Source organism: Nycticebus coucang, chromosome 17 (genome assembly GCF_027406575.1).
Source record: "Nycticebus coucang isolate mNycCou1 chromosome 17, mNycCou1.pri, whole genome shotgun sequence".
Classification (NCBI taxonomy): Eukaryota; Metazoa; Chordata; class Mammalia; order Primates; family Lorisidae; genus Nycticebus; species Nycticebus coucang.
The window spans coordinates 72,223,483-72,241,732 of record NC_069796.1 but is presented as its reverse complement, the minus strand read 5'-3'; the positions used below and the strand labels follow the sequence as shown (position 1 = coordinate 72,241,732).

General features: G+C 47.6%; 1 protein-coding gene across 1 annotated transcript; it reads right to left on the bottom strand.

The window, feature by feature from the left end:
• Positions 1–10,636: 10,636 nt before the first annotated feature.
• On the bottom strand, positions 10,637–13,216 carry FBLL1 (fibrillarin like 1). Its single transcript, XM_053566788.1, has one exon. It carries the CDS (start codon positions 13,074–13,076, stop codon positions 12,105–12,107), a length of 972 nt encoding a protein of 323 aa, XP_053422763.1. The 5' UTR covers positions 13,077–13,216; the 3' UTR covers positions 10,637–12,104.
• Between the last annotated feature and the right edge of the window lie 5,034 nt (positions 13,217–18,250).

The following is an 18,250-nucleotide window of genomic DNA, read 5'->3' as shown; positions in this document are numbered from 1 at the left end:
CACTTTTGTATCTCTAGGACCTGACACAGCAAAGTCACTGAATAAATCAGTACTCGCTGAATTAATTAATTGCAGAGAAAGTGTTCTCTATCTAGGTCTTTCTGCAGAAAGGTAGATGTAACTACAGTTGCCCACCTCCCTCTACCGTTAGCACAAGGTTTAGTCTGAGAGATTCAGGCTTTCATGAAATGTAAGATTTAGCTTTATTAACATGTGAAAAGGTTGTCCTTGAAATGAGACCATGATACTCTACATCATAAATAAATATTTGCAAGAGTTCTTACCAAGTCTTAGATGGGCTCTTCAGGAGAGATGCTGGAACACATAGCACTCTGGTGGGTTAGGTTTGGAACGGTTATTTCATACACATGTTCTCTAAACCAAAATTTCATTTTATTTTTTTAATAAGCAATGCCTATTAAAAATTTTTTAAAAAGTAAAGCTTTGATTTTTCTTAATATATGAGGGGTTAAATTGGAAGTTTGACCCCTGTGTTTTCCAATTATATGATTGTCTTGACTCCAGACATGTAGGAATGGTTCAAAATGTGAACATGACTCCCATGCTGATGTGTGAAATATATATTCTGTTTAAAACAATCCAAGAAGCAATAACTGGGATAAAAAAGATGGGAGATGTTGACGAAGGGAAAAACTGATGTGGAAATACGAGTACTAGATTCAAAATGGAGGTTACCTATCCAAATACAGAAGTAGTGCTATTGCAAGCACTTAGATGTAAGCTACTAAAGAGCAGAAATTAATACAAGCTTAAAGCTAAATGCTTCATTTGATACAGACATTCTAAGTGGGGGGGGAGTTTGTATTGGGTTCTATTGACAGCACAAGATGTCATTTCTATTAGACATAGTCCTCAAGTACAGTGTGTATTGAGCAAACATTGTGAATGTTTCTACATCTAACCTGTAAAAATTGCTAATTTAAGGTAGTCCTAGGCTTCTGGGTTGGAGAGGGTAGGCCTGGGTTTGGGGGTTTTCCCAAAAACAAACTTGGGAAACCTTGATTTATCCATGGGATTTTATATTCTTATAAAATATTGGTACATTTTAATGTTATTTTTCCCAGAGGCTAAAAAATACCCCAAAGTGCAGTTGACTGGATGTGTAATTAAGTGCTCTTTCTCAGCCTGGGCTTTTTTAAAGGTAACATTTAGAGTTTCTGGAAACTAACAAGATTGCCAAAACCAGGAAGAGTATGTTCTTTTGCAGTGAAGAGCCCATTTTGTTCAGCTTTTTCTAGCAAGAATTTGTAGTCCAACTAACCCAGATTTTTCTCCTCTCCTCTCCCCTCCCCTTCCTCTTCTCCTCTCCTCTCTTCTCCACAGAGTCACTTTATGACCCTGGGTGGAGTGCCTTGGGTGTTACATCTCACAGCAACCTCGAACTCTTGTGCTCAGGCAATCCTCAGCCTTCCCAGTAGCTGGGACTATAGATGCTGCCACAATGCCCAGCTATTTTTTTTTAAGACAAAGTCTCACTTTGTCTCCCTCAGTAGAGTGCCGTGGCATTACACAACTCACAGCAACCTCCAACTCCTGGGTTTAGGCAATTCTTTTGCCTCATCCTCCCAAGTAGCTGGGACTACAGGCACCTGCCACAGTGCCCGGCTGTTTTTTTGTTACAGTTTGGCCAGGGCTGGCTGGGTTTGAACCCACCACTCTTGGTATATGGGGCCGGTGCCCTACTCACTGAACCACTGGCGCCGCCCAATGACTAGCTATTTTTAGAGACGGTCTCGCTCTCGCTCAGGCTGTTCTTGAGCTCAAGCAATCAACCTGCCACGGCCTCCCGGAGGACTGGGATTACAGGCGTGAGCCACTGCCCCTGGCCTACCCCAAATTAATTAAAAAAAAAAAAAAAAACACTGGAAGAATTAAAGCAGCTAAACTTGCATCCAGGAATTTCACATCTGTGGATTCAACCAACTATGGTTGGAAAATATTAAAATAAAAATTTTAAATGACAATAAAAAATACAAATTTTAAAATTTGTGTTAGGTATTATAAATAATCTAGAGATTATTTTTAATATGTGGGAGGAATATGTAGTGTATGTGGGTTGTGCAACTGCAGCATTTTATATAGTGGACTTAAGCATCCATGGATTTTGGTATTGGGGGATGCTGAAACCAATCCTCTGGATACTGTATATGTTACATAGAGGAGTTTTTCTTTAGGTGTTATGTAGTATGATTTGAATAAGATTAGTCTGATACCGTGTGTTTTCAGATTTTCTTAAACACTTTCAGGTTTTAAGGGCAACTGTTTGTTCAAAAAATGATCTCAGTAAATTTGTAACTACTCTTACCGATTTTAATTTTGGTTTTAGACCTGTTTATAACCTACTTTATTGAAGTATGTTTAAGTACAATAATACTTTAATTATACATTTAAATAAGTTTGATAAATTTATACACCCATATAACTCTCAGACATTTCCATCATTCCAAAAAGTTCCCTTGACCATCCTATGAGTCTCCTCCCATCCCCATCCCTAGGCAACCCTGATTCACTCCCTGTCACCACACTAGATTAATTTTGTGTTTTCTAAAGTTTCCCTATGAATTGAACCAGTTTCCCTTGTCTAGGTTCTGTATAGCTCTTTCTGTTCCTATGTATTTGCTGTAGTACAACTTGGGTCTGCTTTCTCTGGGCATAATTGTTCGTTTTGTTTTGTTTTGCAGTTTATGGCCGGGGCTGGGTTTGAACCTGCCACCTCCGGCATATGGGGCTGGCACCCTACTCCTTTGAGCCACAGGTGCCGCCCGGCATAATGTTTTTGAGGTTAATCCATGTTGTATCAGTAGCGTTCTTTTTACTGCTGAGCAATATTCCATTGGATGGAGATAGCACAATTTATTTTTCTGTTCACTTGTACATTTACATACAAGTTTTGGGGTGGACATGTTTTTTTTCTTTGGTATAAACAGTGAGTTGCTGGACTGAATAGTAACTCCTTAACTATAAGAAACTGGAAAACAGGATGGGTGCAGTGGCTCACACCTGTAATCCTAGCACTCCGGGAGGCTGAGGCGGGTGGATTGCTTGAACTCATGAGTTCGAGACCAGGCTGAGCAAAAATTGAAACCCTTTCTCTACTAAAAATAGTAAAAACTGAGGCAAGAGGATCACTTGAGTCCAAGTTGGAGGTTGCTGTGAGCTGTAACACTATGCATGACTTGAGTCCAAGTTGGAGGTTGCTGTGAGCTATAACAACAGCACGACTTGTTGGAAAAACTATCCTTTCTCCTTTGTGGTGGTGGTATTATACCCAAAGCGAGTGGAATAGAGAAACACCAGCACACTGAGTCCGAATGAATCAGGGGTCCTTTATTGGCCGGTGGTCAAGAGCAGGCTTACGCCTCAAAGTCTCCACACTTTGAAGAAGCAGGGGTACAAACTTTTTATAAGGTGCTTTTTCAGTAGGGGAAGGGGAGTCCTAAATGCAAGCTGAGTTTCATAAAAGCCAACACTTGTAAGGTTAGAGGGCGAGGGGAGTGCTTACAAGGGAGAGCTGTGGTTTCACAGGATTTTGCAGTTTTTGTTAAATTCTGCAGCTTTCAGCTGAGCTTAAAGGGTGAGTGTTGAAAGCCCTTAGCAAACTCCTTAGCAAAATTGAGTAAGTCTGGCTCTATGTACAAAATGGAGTTAGGGCATTACAGTGTGGCTCCCAGGGTTGAAGGAGACAGGGATTACAAAGGAAGAAACTTACAGGCATGATGGATAAATCCATCATCTTCATTGTGATGGTTTCACATGTGCACATATGTCAAAACTCACCACATGGTTTTAAATATATGCAATGTGTTGTACCTAGACCTCAGTAAAGCTTTATTCATTCATTCATTCATTTATTTAGGCAGAGTTTCATTCTGTTGCCCTTAGAGTACTGTACATCATAGCTCACAGCAACCTCAAACTCTTGGGCTCAAGGGATCTTCTTGTCTCAGCTTTTTTTTTATTTTTAGTAGAGATAGGTTCTCTTGCTCCGGCTGGTGTCGAACTCGTGAGCTCAAGTGATCCATCCACCTGGGCCTCCCAGGGTGCTAGGATTACAGGTGTGAGCCACCACACCTGGCCAGTAAACTTGTTTGTTTTTTTTTGTAGAGACAGAGTCTCACTTTATGGCCCTTGGTAGAGTGCCATGGCATCATACAGCTCACAGCAACCTCCAACTCCTGGGCCCAAGCGATTCTCCTGCCTCAGCCTCCCGATAAACTTGTTTTTTTTGTTGTTGTTTTTGTTTTTTGAGACAGAGTCTTATTTTATCACCCCAATTGAGAAAGCCCAATTCCTGGGCTTTGTTGAGTCTCTTGCCTCAGGCTCCCAAGTACGTGGGGCTACAGGCGCCCACCACAATGCCCGGCAGTTTGGCTGGGGCCAGGTTCGAATCCACCCCTCTCAATATATGGGGCTGGCGACCTACCCACTGAGCCACAGACACTGCCCTAAAGCTTGTTTTAAAAGACAGAATATGCTGGGCACGGTGACTCACACCCATAATTCTAGTATTTTGGGACACCAAGGTGGCAGGATTGCCTGAGCTCAGGAGTTCAAGACCAGCCTGAGCAAGAGTGAGACACCGTTTCTACTAAAAATAGAAAAACTAGCCGGGCATTGTGGCAGACTCATGTAGTCCCAGCTACTTGGGAGGCTGAAACAAGAGGATCACTTGAGCCCAGGAGCGTGAGGTTGCTGTGAACTATGACACCAAGGCACTCTACCCAGGCAGCATAGTGATTTTTTTTCTCAAAAAAAATTAAAAACGTACAAAATAACTCTAGGTCAACACATCAGTTTTCTCTTAGGACCATGATTATGAAATATATGATTTGACCAATTCTGGCCAAGCAAACCGAAATTACATTCTGTTTTATCTTGGTCCCATTTCCATGTTACTTTAATCTGAAATCTTCTCAGTATTGTGAAAAGAGGAAGGCCATCTTGGAATCTTTTTTTCAAAGACTGGGTCTTGCTATGTTGCACAGGCTGGCCTTAAACTCCTGGGCTCAAGCTCCTGCCTCAGCCTCTGGAGTAGCTGGAGAGCAGTAGATACAGGGTTTGGTGGCCACCGGGGAACAGAAACAGCAAATGTGAGAATTAAATGAAATTTTGGAGAGATACATAAATGCTTTTGCTCAAGTGACCCAAACTCTCACTCAAACCAACTTAAGTGCTGGGAGCCACTACTCCGAGTCTGTAAGAAGAGCTAAGCACTGGGGTAGCCGGCCCCTGTTTACACACCCATGTGACTGTTTTAGACCTGAGCAAGCGCAATGGCAAAGCTTTCCCTGGTGCCCTCAGAGAAAGGCTGCCCTTCTCGCACCGTACTTTGTGCACAGCCCAGGCCTTGCAGTCTCTGGAGTCACAGCCAAGGCCTCAGCACCCTCCCTCCCATACTCATGCTCTTCCCAGCCTCTTCACCTTCATTCCTAGGCCCCCTTACCTGAGGCCTTGGGCGGAGGCCCTCAAGAGTGAGGAAGCTTGGGAGGCCCCTGTGGCTCAGTTGGTAAGGCGCCGGCCCCATATACCGAGGGTGGTGGGTTCAAACCCGGCCCCGGCTGAACTGCAAACAAAAATTAGCTGGGCGTTGTGGCGGGCGCCTGTAGTCCCAGCTACTCAGGAGGCTGAGGCAAGAGAATCACTTAAGCCCAGGAGTTGGAGGTTGCTGTGAGCCACGGCACTCTACCGAGGGCCATAAAGTGAGACTCTGTCTCTACAAAAAAAAAAAAAAAAGAGTGAGGAAGCTTGACAACACTGTCCATCAGCTCAGTAATTCTCTACTCCTAGCCCTTCCCCTCACAACTGGCATAGGCAGATTGAGGATAGCACCTGGAAAACAACAGCTGAGCATTCCTGTGGTGCCTGCAGGTACTTGAGGCCTCTGTGACAACTCCCTCAAGATACTCCCTGAGACCCAACAAAAAGGGCAGTCAAAGTCTGTGCCTGAGAGCCGAGCTGTAGATAATCCTATTGCTGGTGTTTGAGAGGGAGAGAGAGCTGACAGATGTCGGAGTCACTGAAACTGCCACAGTCGTGCATTGGGGCTCCTTCAACACTGCCCTGAGTGCGCTGGTCCACTCCATCCTGATGAGTACACCATTCCCCGTGGGAAATGGAACAGGGGAGTGAGCGCTCTTTCCCCCTTGGTTTCAGCCTCTCGCCTATACCATGGCACTATGTGATTAAAGACTTGGGTCTTGGGCTTGTTACTTTATCTATGACTCTGACACCTGTCAGCTCAGCTCTCTCTCCCCGTCAAACACAAAGGGCACATAGGGCACAGTCGGGTGCTGATAGCTCTGCTCTCAGGCACCGACTTCAACTGCCCTCCGCGCTGGATCTTAGAGAGTGTCCTGTGTTGTCACAAAGGTCCCAAGTACCATCAGGCACACAGATATGCTCAGCTGTCATCTTCCAGGTATTCAAAACACTGTTCTCAATCTGCCTGTCCTGGTTGATAACAAAAATAATAAAGGATTTTAAATAGTGGGCCTCAGTCCTGACTGCACGTGAGAATCACCTGCGGGTGCCCAGCACGGTGGGTCACACCTGTAATCCTAGCACTCTGGCAGGCCAAGGTGGGAGGATTACTTGAGCTCAGGAGTTGGAGGCCAGCCTGAGCAGGAGTGAGACCCCATCACTACTGAAAACAGGAAAACTAACCGGGCATTGTGACGGGTGCCTGCAGTGCCACCTACACAGGAGGCTGAGGAAAGGGGATCACTTGAGCCCAAGAGTTTGAGGTTGCTGTGAGCTATGACGCCACAGTGCTCTACCAAGGGCGGCACAGTGAGTCTCTGTCTCAAAAAAAATAAAAAATGTTACCTGGAGACCTTACAAAGCTAGCCGGGCAGACCTTCTCCTTAAGGGTCTGATTTTAATCATACTTAGAGAAGGGATACAAGTCTGCCCCAGAAATCCCCAGCCTCTTCCCCAGGCCACTCTTCCAAAGAAGAGACCACACTCCCAGTCTGTAACACTAGTCCCACGAGGTGGCTCACAATAGGCTGTCTGAAGGGGGACAGGTCTCGGGCTTGAGGGCTGTCCGTGAGGCCACTCAGGGTATGGGGCAGAACTAGGAGTGGGAAGAGAAAGGGGCAGGCCCTGGTCCAGGGGCTCTGAGAAATTGTCTTTCCACAGGCCACACATGTGTTGGCAGTAGCTCAGACATCAGTGGTCATTTCAGTCACTCATCGAGCCAGATGTTAATGTTTCATCACTTCCTGTTTGTTCTTGTTATTAATTTAAATGTCATCCTTTTAATCAAAGAAATGCTTATCTTTCTGCCTAGGATATAGTAAGTGCCTGGTAAATAATAGTGTAGCAATGTGCAAACATAGTACTCACTACAATTCAGATGGGCTAAAACATCTGGCTTAATACTAGGATTGGAAGGGCAAGCTGCCAGTTTCATGGAATTCGGGGCACCTGTAGCTCAACGGTTAGAGCCCCCACCCTATGCACCATTGTTGCAGGTTCAAACCCGGCCAGGGCCTGCTAAACAGAAAAAAAAAAAAGAGAGACTTTCATGGAATTCAGTTTCTTCCAGCTTAAAACAGCCTCATTTGGAAAAAGCAATAATTACACACTATCGGTGGGATTGTAAACTAATATAGACTCTTTGGAAAGAAAGATGGAGAATCCTCAAAGAACTTAAGACAATTATTTTCCCATAGGACATTTGCACTAGAATGTTTATTACAGCTCAATTCACAATCACTAAGATGTGAAATTAACCCAAGTGCCCATCAACACATGCGTGGATTAATGAACTGCGTCATCCGTATGCCATGGATATATGTTTATATATATGTATACTCTTCAGCCATAAAAATAACGGGGTCTTTGCATCTTTTGTACTAACCTGGATGGAGTTGGAGAACATTCTCCTTAGTAAAGTATCACAAGAGTGGAAAAACAAGTATCCAATGAACTCAGTACTAATATGAAACCAGTGGACAAACAAATACACACTCACAGAACAGAAAAACACAAACTGAAATGGGGGAGGGGGAAGAAGGAAGGGGGCGTGGTGGGCTCTGGCCTACCAGGCACAATGTAGGGGTATATGGCACACCTCCTGGCTGAGGGCCACAACTACAACTTGGACTCTACCTGACAAATATAAACCATGTAATCTAGTCATCTGTATCATATGGTAAAGGTTCATTCCCTCAGGCCCTTCTGTCCTGCCCCATTTTTCTTCCCTTCATTGCAGGAGGCTGCTGGGTGAGGGCAGCTGGCAGACATGGTGGTGGTCGGCAGCAGTGGGAGGCTTCGTCTGTCTGCTCCTCTTCCCTGCTGGCTCTTGCTGACTCCCTTTGGCACGTGGTCCCATCTTGCGAGGCCTCTGAACACCAGCCTCCATCCTCGGTGCATTGCTGCTGAGGTGACTGCAGCAGGGCACTCACGATGCACTGGTTTCTCTCCAGAGGCTCTGGGTAGAACCCGGACTTCTCCTGAAACTTCTGGCAGCAAGCTCTGCCAGATCCCAGCTTGGACCAGTCCCTGCAGAAGCCCTGTTGAGTTCCCCCTCACTCCAAAGCAACCCTGACATTTATGTGAACTCTTTAATCCTCAGCTACCTTATTATCTTCTACTGACAACACGAAGAAAGAAAATAAGGAGCAGGAGCTGCGCACAGAGCCCCACTCTGTGTGAGGCTCCCCGCAGGTGCCTTCCCACTCACCTTGCTCCTCAGCCACTTCTCACAGTCAGAAAGACGGGCCTCTTAGCTGGGAGTTCTCATCTAGTGCTAGTGTTGTGAACTGAATTGTGTCACCCCAAAATTCCTAAGTTGAAGCCCTAGCCCCCAATGTGACTGTAGTTGGAAACAGGGCCTTAAGGAAGCAAATTCAGGTCGAAGGAGGCTGTGGAGGTGGGGCCTAATCCAGTAGGTTTGGTGCCCCTGTGAGAAGAGTCAGTGAAGGGCTCGCCGTGTCTGTGTGTGTGTGGAGGAAAGGTCATGCGAGCACACAGCCGGGCAGGTGACCCGTTACAAGCCAGGAAGGGACCCCCGGCCCCCAACAGATGCTGATTTGCCAGCACCTTGATCTTTGACTTCTAGCTTCCAGAACTGTGAGAAAATAAATCTCTTTTGTTTAAACCATGCAGTTCTGCGGTAATTTGTTACAACACACTAAGACACTGGGAGACGAGACCCAAATTCAAAGCCTCTGGGAACCCAAGCCAATGGTCAGGGATGCGGCCCCAGCTCCTAGCAGTGTAGTGCCAGCGTCGCTGCCGCCTCTAGACCTCCCAGGAGGCAGCAGTGACAGCCCCATCCTTCCTGCCCGCATCCTCCTGCGTCCCTGTGGTCCGCACCCTGCTTTTCTCTGGCTACTTATGCCGTTCCCTGGGCTTGGGAACCTGGCTACAGCTCAGAGGGTTTCCCCAGGAGACTGTTTCCATACCATTTCTTCACCAACAATCTCCACTTCTAGGAGCCAGAGATGTGGACTGTGTATTGTAAGAAGGGGGGGCAGGAAGTAGGGGAGTGTCCGCCCTCAAAACAGAGGTTAAGTTTCCCCTACTCTGTCCCTCACCCGGGAGGACAAAGACCCTATAAGGAAGAACCAAGACCTCCTGTGGAGGCCCATCTGGCCTGAGGCAAGTCCAGACCCTGGGCCCCAGTTGCTGCAGAGGCCTTCCCTCCTACTGCCCTGATCCTGTAATCTCTGCGAAAAAAGATCCCATGCCCTGGGAGTCCACCCCAGCCTGAGGGTGTCATCCCAGTAACCAATTGATGAGCCTAGGATTTGGAGAGAGGGCTTTTCGAAGCAACAGAACCAGCATAAACTTCAGTGAAAAGAAAATGGATTTTGGAGTCAGATTGACAAGCTTGGTTTTTTGGCTGCGAGCCTCATTAAGGGATCGTTTTTTTGTTTTTTTTTGAGACAGAGCCTCAAGCTGTCACCCTGGGTAGAGTGCCATGGCTTTACAGCTCACAGCAACCTCCAACTCCTGGGCTCAAGCAATTCTCCTGCCTCAGCCTCCCAAGTAGCTGGGACTACAAGGCGCTTGCCACCACGCCTCCCTAGTTTTTGGTTGCAGCCGTCATTGTTGTTTGGCGGGCCCAGGCTGGATTCAAACCTGCCAGCTCAGGTGTATGTAGCTGGCACCTTAGCCGGTTGAGCCACAGGCGCCGTGCCTCATTAAGGGATCTTATATCATCTCTCTCTTTTTTTTGCAGTTTTTGGCCGGGGCCGGGTTTGAACCCACCACCTCCAGTAGATGGGGCTTGTGCCCTACTCCTTTGAGCCACAGGTGCCACCCCATATCATCTCTTTAAATTGCAGTTTTCTCATCTGTTTTTTGTTTGTTCTTTGAGACAGAGTCTCACTATCTTGCCTTCAGTAGAGTGCTGTGGTGTCACAGCTCACAGCAACCTCAAAACTCTTGGGCTTAAGTGATTCTCTTGCCTCAGTCTCCCAAGTAGCTGGGACTACAGGTGCAAATGCTTGGCTATTTTTTTTTTTTTTTTGTAGTCATCATTGTTGTTTAGCAGTCCTGGGCTGGGTTCAAACCCACCAGCCCCGGTGTATGTAGCTGGCGCCCTAACCACTGAGCTACAGGTGCCAAGCTAGTTTTCTCATCTGTTAAATAGGAATGACGATCCTGGCTTTACAGGGCTGTGGCGGGCGCCTGTAGTCCCAGCTACTCGGGAGGCTGAGGCAAGAGAATCGCTTAAGCCCAGGAGTTGGAGGTTGCTGTGAACTGTGTGAGGCCACGGCACTCTACCGAGGGCCATAAAGTGAGACTCTGTCTCTACAAAAAAAAAAGAAAAGAAAAGAAAATACTTGTTTAGGGAAACCACTGCTTTGAGTTTTTGTAGACAGTTACCTCATTTGCTATCTTTCTGAAAGCTAGTCTTGCTAACAAATCTGAACTACAGCTCTCTTGCTGAATTTTGGGGTGGGGTGGGGTAGTGGTGAAGGGTGGCTGCCTTTTAAAAGTCTGGTTTATTCCACACGCATCTCCCCAAACAAAAGTCTAATGTATCCTTTTTTTTGTTTGTTTTACACCCTCAGATAAAGGAGACTAACCACAATCTCCACCTAAGCACATCTTTAGGTAGGCAAATACATGATGCATCAGTGAGCTATTATTCCCGGACTAAATGTTGATGACTTTCCCAGTTGGCAATGGTTTTTTTTTATTGAGTGTATGAATGAGGGAATAAATGAAAGGCCTCTGGTTTAAAGTGATGTGGGCATTCTCCACTCTCCTGGGGTTGCTCATTCCCCAGTTCCCTTCAAGCTAGTTTGGAGAGCCAGAATCCAACCTACTGAGTCCAGCATCTCAGTGTCTGCAGGACTCTCCCTGCAGAGACAGGTACTTCCTGGGAATAATTTTTCCAGCTGTTCTGCAGACACTTGGTCATGCCTCTTTGGTATGTTATGCCTGCAGTGGGACCATCTGCTAGGCAGACCCATGTCCTGTGCCCCTGCCTTGATTTGCTGTTATGAAACCTAAGAAAGAGGTAGCCTTGTGGGAAACGGGGAGAACATGGAAAGGCCATATGTCCCAGTGTGTGCCATGGGGAAAGGAAGAGACAAAATCCCACTGCAGCCAGTGAAATAGCAGTGTATTTGGAATCCCAAAGACTGGAATTTAAGTTCTGCCTTTTTACTGGCTATGTAAATTTGAGCAGCTCACTTACCTTCAGAAGCCCTGTTGCTTCACATGTAATACAAACATGGTAACAAAGTCATCTCAGGGTGAGTGTGAAGATTAAATGGACAGTGGATGCATCTTAGCTGAAGAATTACAAACTGATTGTGGTTAAGACTCTGGCTTTGAGTCAGACACATTGGGTGTGTCCAACTGTATTACCATCCATCAGTACCCTGGAGTCAGGATTGGTCAGGTGACATAGCCAATGTGAACAGAAGATCTGGGGATTGATTGTTACTGCAGCAAAATCCAGCCTGGCCTCATGTCACTCCTGGGTACTGTCTCTTTATGGCATTCAATAGAAAAACAACAAAACAAAATGTCGCAAAGGAGACACGTATATAAACACTACCCAACACCAAAGACACAGTCTTGGGGGGATCCCCAAGGAGCGCCTCAACTGAGAGCTATTTGCTGCTGCTCTTGGGAAGGGGCCGATAGACGCCCACGACCACGGCGTGGTCTCTCTCATAGGGCTCCAGGGTCAGCTGCTCCTGAGGCTTCAGATTCTCCTGCTGCAACTTCCTCACCTCAGAAGCAAACACAGCCTCCGCGGACGCGGTGGAGTCGATGCAGTTGGCCTTGATGGAGATGAGAAAGTGGCCCCCGTTGCGCAGGAAGGTGTGGGCGTTCAGAGCCACGATCCGGGACTGATCGGGCTGGGCCACGTCGGCGAAGATCACGTCCACCATCCCGATGAGCATGCGGTACTTGAGCGGGTGCCGGGCGTCTTCCAGGACTGGGATGATGTTGGTTCTCTTCTTGGCCACATTGACCAGATCGCGGCCGGCGCGGTGGGAGAACTCCACTGCGTACACCAGGCCGTCGGGGCCGATGATGTCGGAGACGTGGGAGACCGTGGTCCCCGACGCGGCGCCCAGGTACAGCACCTTGGACTTGGGCTTAATGTGGATCTGGTCCACCCCGCCCAGGATGGCCGCGGCCAGCTTAGACCGGAACGGGTTCCAGGTGCGGTATTCCTGCTTCACGCCGCCCTCGGTCACTGTGACGCGCCGCTCGCCGTACACGGAGAGCCCAGGCACCATGTTGAGCGTGACCAGCGCGTCCTCGGCGCCGCGGTAGATGAAGACGCCCTCGTGCCGGTGCGGCTCCACCGACACGGTGATGACTCCCTTCCTGCGGCGGCTCTTGCTCTTGACCCCGCCGCCCCGCCGCTGCCCGCCGCCGCCGCCGCGGTCCCTGCCATCCCCGCCGCCGCGCCCCCGGCCCCGGCCGCCCCCGCCGAAGCTGCGCGCCCGCGCCCCGAAGCCGCTCTTGCCCCCGGGGCCGCCGCCGTCGCCGCCGCCACCGCCGCCACCGCGCCCCGCGCCCCAGGCGCCCCAGCCGCCGCCCCCGCGCGCGCTCGCCGCCGACTTCATGGCGCGCCTGGCCGCCCGCGGGGCAGGGGGCGCTGTCGGGTTACCGGTGGCTCGGGGTGGTCGTCAGGGTCACCGGCGGATCTGAGCGGCGGGCAGGGGTCGCGGTGGCTCTTGGTGGCGTCTTCGCAGGGGACGAAGGTTGGTGCAGTGGTTGTCCGCTCAGTTGGCGGCGCCGGGCGGCGGGCGGGACCGGCTCTACCGCAGTCCCCGCATCCCCCGCCGTCCCCTGACGCGGCGACGGGCGTGATTGCATCACAGCCGCTCGGCGACCCCGCAGCCCCGGAAACCCCGCTTCCTGCCCGCGCAGACGCAGCCTGCTCCTCCGTGACCCTTTCTCCGCCTCGTGCCCCACTTTCTCCGGGAGCCTGGGCGTGTCCCCTGCGCGGTGAAGACGGGAGAGTCTTCGCAACAGGCCGAGGGGAGACCAGCATCGGCTTCGTCCTCACTAGCACTTGCTTGCTGTGTGGTCTCGGGAAGCTTTCCTGACTCTGAGAATCTTGTCTGTGTTTGGGCAAGCTCCTTAATCCGTCTGTAAAACACAACGTACCTCAAAGGTTTGTTTCGAAGCGCTGCACATACATACGCCAGGCACGGTGCGTGCTAAGTGCTTTATAAGCATTGGGGGAGTGTTTGTTTTGAGACGGAGTCTCGGGTGGCGTAAGCTGGAGCGCGGTGGTGTCATCATAGCTCCCCGCAACCTCAAGCACCTGGATTCAAGCCAACATCCTACAGCTACGCCTCCCGAGTAGCTGGGACTATAGGTGGGCACCACCCTGCCCAGCTAATTTTTTTTTTTGCACTTGTGATTCCTTTAATACAAATTGCTACCAACAAATATGTAAAGATATGGCAGATTATGCATTTGATCAAAGCACTTTGATTTAAGCATAAAACAGATTCAAATGGTTACAAGTTCTGTGCATAAGATCCAAGGTGCCCAGCTAATTTTTCTATTTTTAGTAGAGACAGGGTATATTTTTAGTAGAGATGGGTCTCATTCCTGCTCATGCTGACCTCAAACTCCTGAGCTCAAACGATCCCCCTATCTCAGTGCCAGGGTAACAGGTGTGAACCACGGTGCTGATTAGCATTAGCTTTTTTGTTTGGATTTCTACATGTTTCTTTTGGTCAATCTTGTTAAAGAGGTGTGGTTTACACACAATGAAAAGCATCAATTTTTTTCTTGGTTTCTTTTAAATATATATATGGCTGTTAACAGGTTTTGCTATCAGAGAGTGGCACTCATCCTCTTAAAAAAGTTTGTTGAAGATGCAAACTGATGAAGATCTTCTAAGGTACTTACACAACACATTTATGCTTTGAACTAGCTATTCCACTTTGAAAGCTTTATTCTAAAGAAGTGATCCTTGGAAAAGTGATGATGGTTAGAACTAACTGAGGGTGATGATGTTAGTAGTGGTGGTGGAGTGAGGAATGGACTAATCCAAGGAATATTTTGAAGATACACTAATATGAAGGCAGTAGATGGTCTAAGACCAAGTAGGATTGGGGAGAGGGGAAGACGGAGGGGGATGGAGAGTCATGGTGTAGGGCACACCTCTTGGGGGTGAGATACAATTATAAGAGGGACTTTAACGAATGCCATCAGTGTAATCTAATTCTTAGTGCCCTCATTAAATCCCAAACAATAAAAAAGAAAGAAAAAAGAAAGAAGATATAGTTCAGAGGATTTTCTGATCCATTGCATATGGGAATCAGAAAGAGGAAAATTGAAAGCCAGGTATTGCCAAGGCATAGCAAATCCCCTGATGTGGTGAGCTGCATGAAAACTTCAGCTCTAGGTGCTCTGTACTTGGCCTGCACTACTACATCAGCTGCACTGAATCCCAGAACCTGCTCTGGGAACGTTGATCAGCAAGGAAGGAAGTCTCGATTCTTCCCTGTGAATGGGGATACACAAACCAGTCACCTAAGTCCTATCACACACTTTAGCAGGAGCCCAAATGTTGTGTTTATTCTTTATTTCTAGTCTACTAGAAAGATCAATTCTACTCTTTGACCTGCCGCAACTTCCTGACGTAAGAAAAAGAAAAGCAAACACATCATTGGGCAGAACCAAGGACAGCAACAAAAGTGCCCTGTGGAGGTGTCAGCATGAGGTCAGCACCAGGGTCAGCGACACAATCGAGGCTATTTGGGCTACCGCAGAGGGGTTGGGGGTTCAACCAAAACAATCGATGTACGCAGTGTAAGCACCGGACCAAGCTTCTGATTAGTGGAACTATGTGTCTGATCCAGAGACAGACAAAGCTTACCTGAGGAACTGAACATACGTGTGTCAGGCGGGGGCACTAAACACGCCAGAGGGACACACGGTAAAGCTCTCATTCCACTCTCACGTGCATGGACAGCAGTGCCAAGCCTGGTTTCCCCTCCTAAATGGGGGTCAGAAGTTTATGTGTTTGGATGTGAACAAGGGGCTAGAGAGTGAAATGGTTCTCATGGTGAGTAGTTCACATAAAATCCTCCCCTTAGTGGTTTACACTCTAACTACAGACGGAAGAATGTTCTCCAAAATGATGAGCTATACTTGGTGTCTTAATTTGGGTTTCCCAGAAAATCAGACCCTGTGAAGAGTGAATTGTGTGTTGACTGACCATGAGGTGCACAGATATTTGGTCAGATATTATTCTAGGTGCTGCTGTGAAGGGGGTCGTGGGTGAAATTAACATTTAAAGTGGTAGACTGAGTAAAGCACTTGCCTGCCAGGGTGTGGGTGGGCATTGTCTAATCAGCTGAAGGCTTGAATAAAACAAAAGGCTGACTCTCCCCAGGGAAGAGCGACTTCTACCCAATGGCCTTTGGACTGGCACATCAGCTCTTCCTGCTGGAGAATCTTTGAACTGAAGACGTTGCCTGTGCCAATTTTGGACTTTGCCAGCCTCCATAACCACATGAACACACACATATATATAGTTTTATATATAAATAGTTTCTCTGGAAACTAAACATATATATAAACTAAATAGTATACACATACATTTTATATATATTAGTTACATAAACTAATAGTATGTATATGCATACTATTTACTATTATGAGTTATTTACTCATAATATGCATACATACTATTAGTTTATGTAACATATATAAAAACTATATATAGTTTATATATACAGTTTATATATAGTTTAGTGTATATATATAATATATATATATATATATATAAACACATATATATGCAGTTTCTCTGGAGAACGTTGAATGGTAGAGGCCCTGCCTGGGACGAGTACTTGAATTCAGGTTATTTGTGAAGTGATTTCAGAAAGCACCTGAGCGGGGGTGTGGGAATGAGACAGAGAAGGTAGAAAGGGTGCACTAATGAGCAGATCACCACAGTGCACGGTGGGGACTCCATTGTCCTGGGTACCCACCAGGAAACCATATGGAACCCATTTCAGAATTGTTCCACTGCAGGCTGGGAGGCTGGCACGTGAATCAACTGTCTCAGCTCTTTTTTTTTTTTTTCTTTTTTGAGACAGAGTCTCACTATGTCGCCCTTTGTAGAGTGCCGTGGCATCACAGTTCATGACAACCTCAAACTCTGGGCTTAAGTGCTTCTCTTGCCTCAGCCTCCCAAGTAGCTGGGACTATAGGCACCTGCCACAATACCCGGCTATTTTTGTTGTTGTTGTTGCAGTTGTCATTGCTGTTTAGCTGGCCCAGGCCAGGTTCGAACCCGCCAGCTGCCAGCCTCAGTGTAGGTGGCTGGTGCCGTAACCACTATGCTACAAGGCACTAAGCCTCATTTTGAGTTTTTATAACAGAATACCTTTGACTGGGAAATTTATAAAGAATCAGGTTTATTTTATTTATTTATTTATTGAGACAGAGCCTCAGGCCGTCCCCCTGGGTAGAGTGCCATGGCATCAAAGCTCACAGCAACCTCCAACTCCTGGGCTCAAGTGCTTCTCCTGCCTCCACCTCCCAAGTAGCTGGGACCACAGGCACCTGCCACAATGCCTGGCTATTTTTTGGTTGCAGCTGTCATTGTTATTTGGTGGGCCTGGGCTGGATTTGAACCTGCCAGGTCAGGTCTCAGGTGTATGTGGCTGGAGCCTTAGCCGCTTGAGCCACAGGCACCAAGCCGGGAAATTTATAAAGAAAAGAGGTTATTTACTCATGGCTCCGTAGGCTGGGATGTTCAAGGGTATGGCCTTGACTTCTGGCAAGGGCATATATGCTGTATGGAGAAGTCCAAAGGGGAAGCCAACATGTGGGAAGAGAGAAAACCCAAGAGGTGTCCTGGCTTTATAGCAAGCCACTCTCTCTGCAAGAATGAATTCAGCATCACCAGAGGGAGAACTCGCTTACTACCCCAAGAACGGCACCAAGCCCTCACAAAGACAGAGCCCTCGCGACTCACATACTTCCCTTTAGGCTCCACCTCCCCAAACACTGGGGATCAAAAACCAACATCAGTTTTGGTGGGGACAAACTCAGACCATAGCATCAACATCCTCTCTTCCTCTATCTTTGGGAGTTGTTTCTGGAGGCTTTAACTCCCCTGCCCTTCAAGTTGCTCCTGTGTGGTTCAGCAAGCTCCCATGATAGTGTGGTGAGCCCTAAGGCAGATAAGCAGGCACCTGAGAGAAGAAGCCACCTCCAAGCTGCCACAGCCGCAGGTGAACTCAGAGGTGGCCCAGGGAGCGTGGAGTGAGGCATCGACAGTCCTTTCTCACTTGGCCAGTGTGTCTCATATACGATCAGAATGTGTTTGACACTCTGGAAGGCAGAGGCAGGTGGATGGCCTGAGCTCAGAAGTTTGACACCAGCCTGAGCAAGGGCGAGACCCTGTCACTAAAAATAGCCCAGTGTTGTGGTGGACACCTATAGTCCCAGCTACTTGGGAGGCTGAGGGAAGAGGATCACTTGAGCCTAAGACTTTGAGGTTGCTGTAAGCTATGAGACCATAGCACTCTACCAAAGGTGACAAAGTGAGACTGTCTCAAAAAAATAAATAAATAAATAAATAAAGGATGTATTTGAGCTCATGAAGTCTATTATATCAGGAAAGAAAGCCATATCATAAATTTACTAATAATAACTAATACTAACAGTATTCAACTTACCCTACGAAGCTTTTGTCTACAGCATTATTATTTTCTACTCTGAATGAAGTTTCATGGAGGCCACAGTTACATTTAATTAG

Coding starts and splice junctions, on each gene's coding strand:
- FBLL1 (XM_053566788.1), bottom strand. CDS start 13,076: ATGAAGTCGGCGGCGAGCGCGCGCGGGGGCGGCGGCTGGGGCGCCTGG.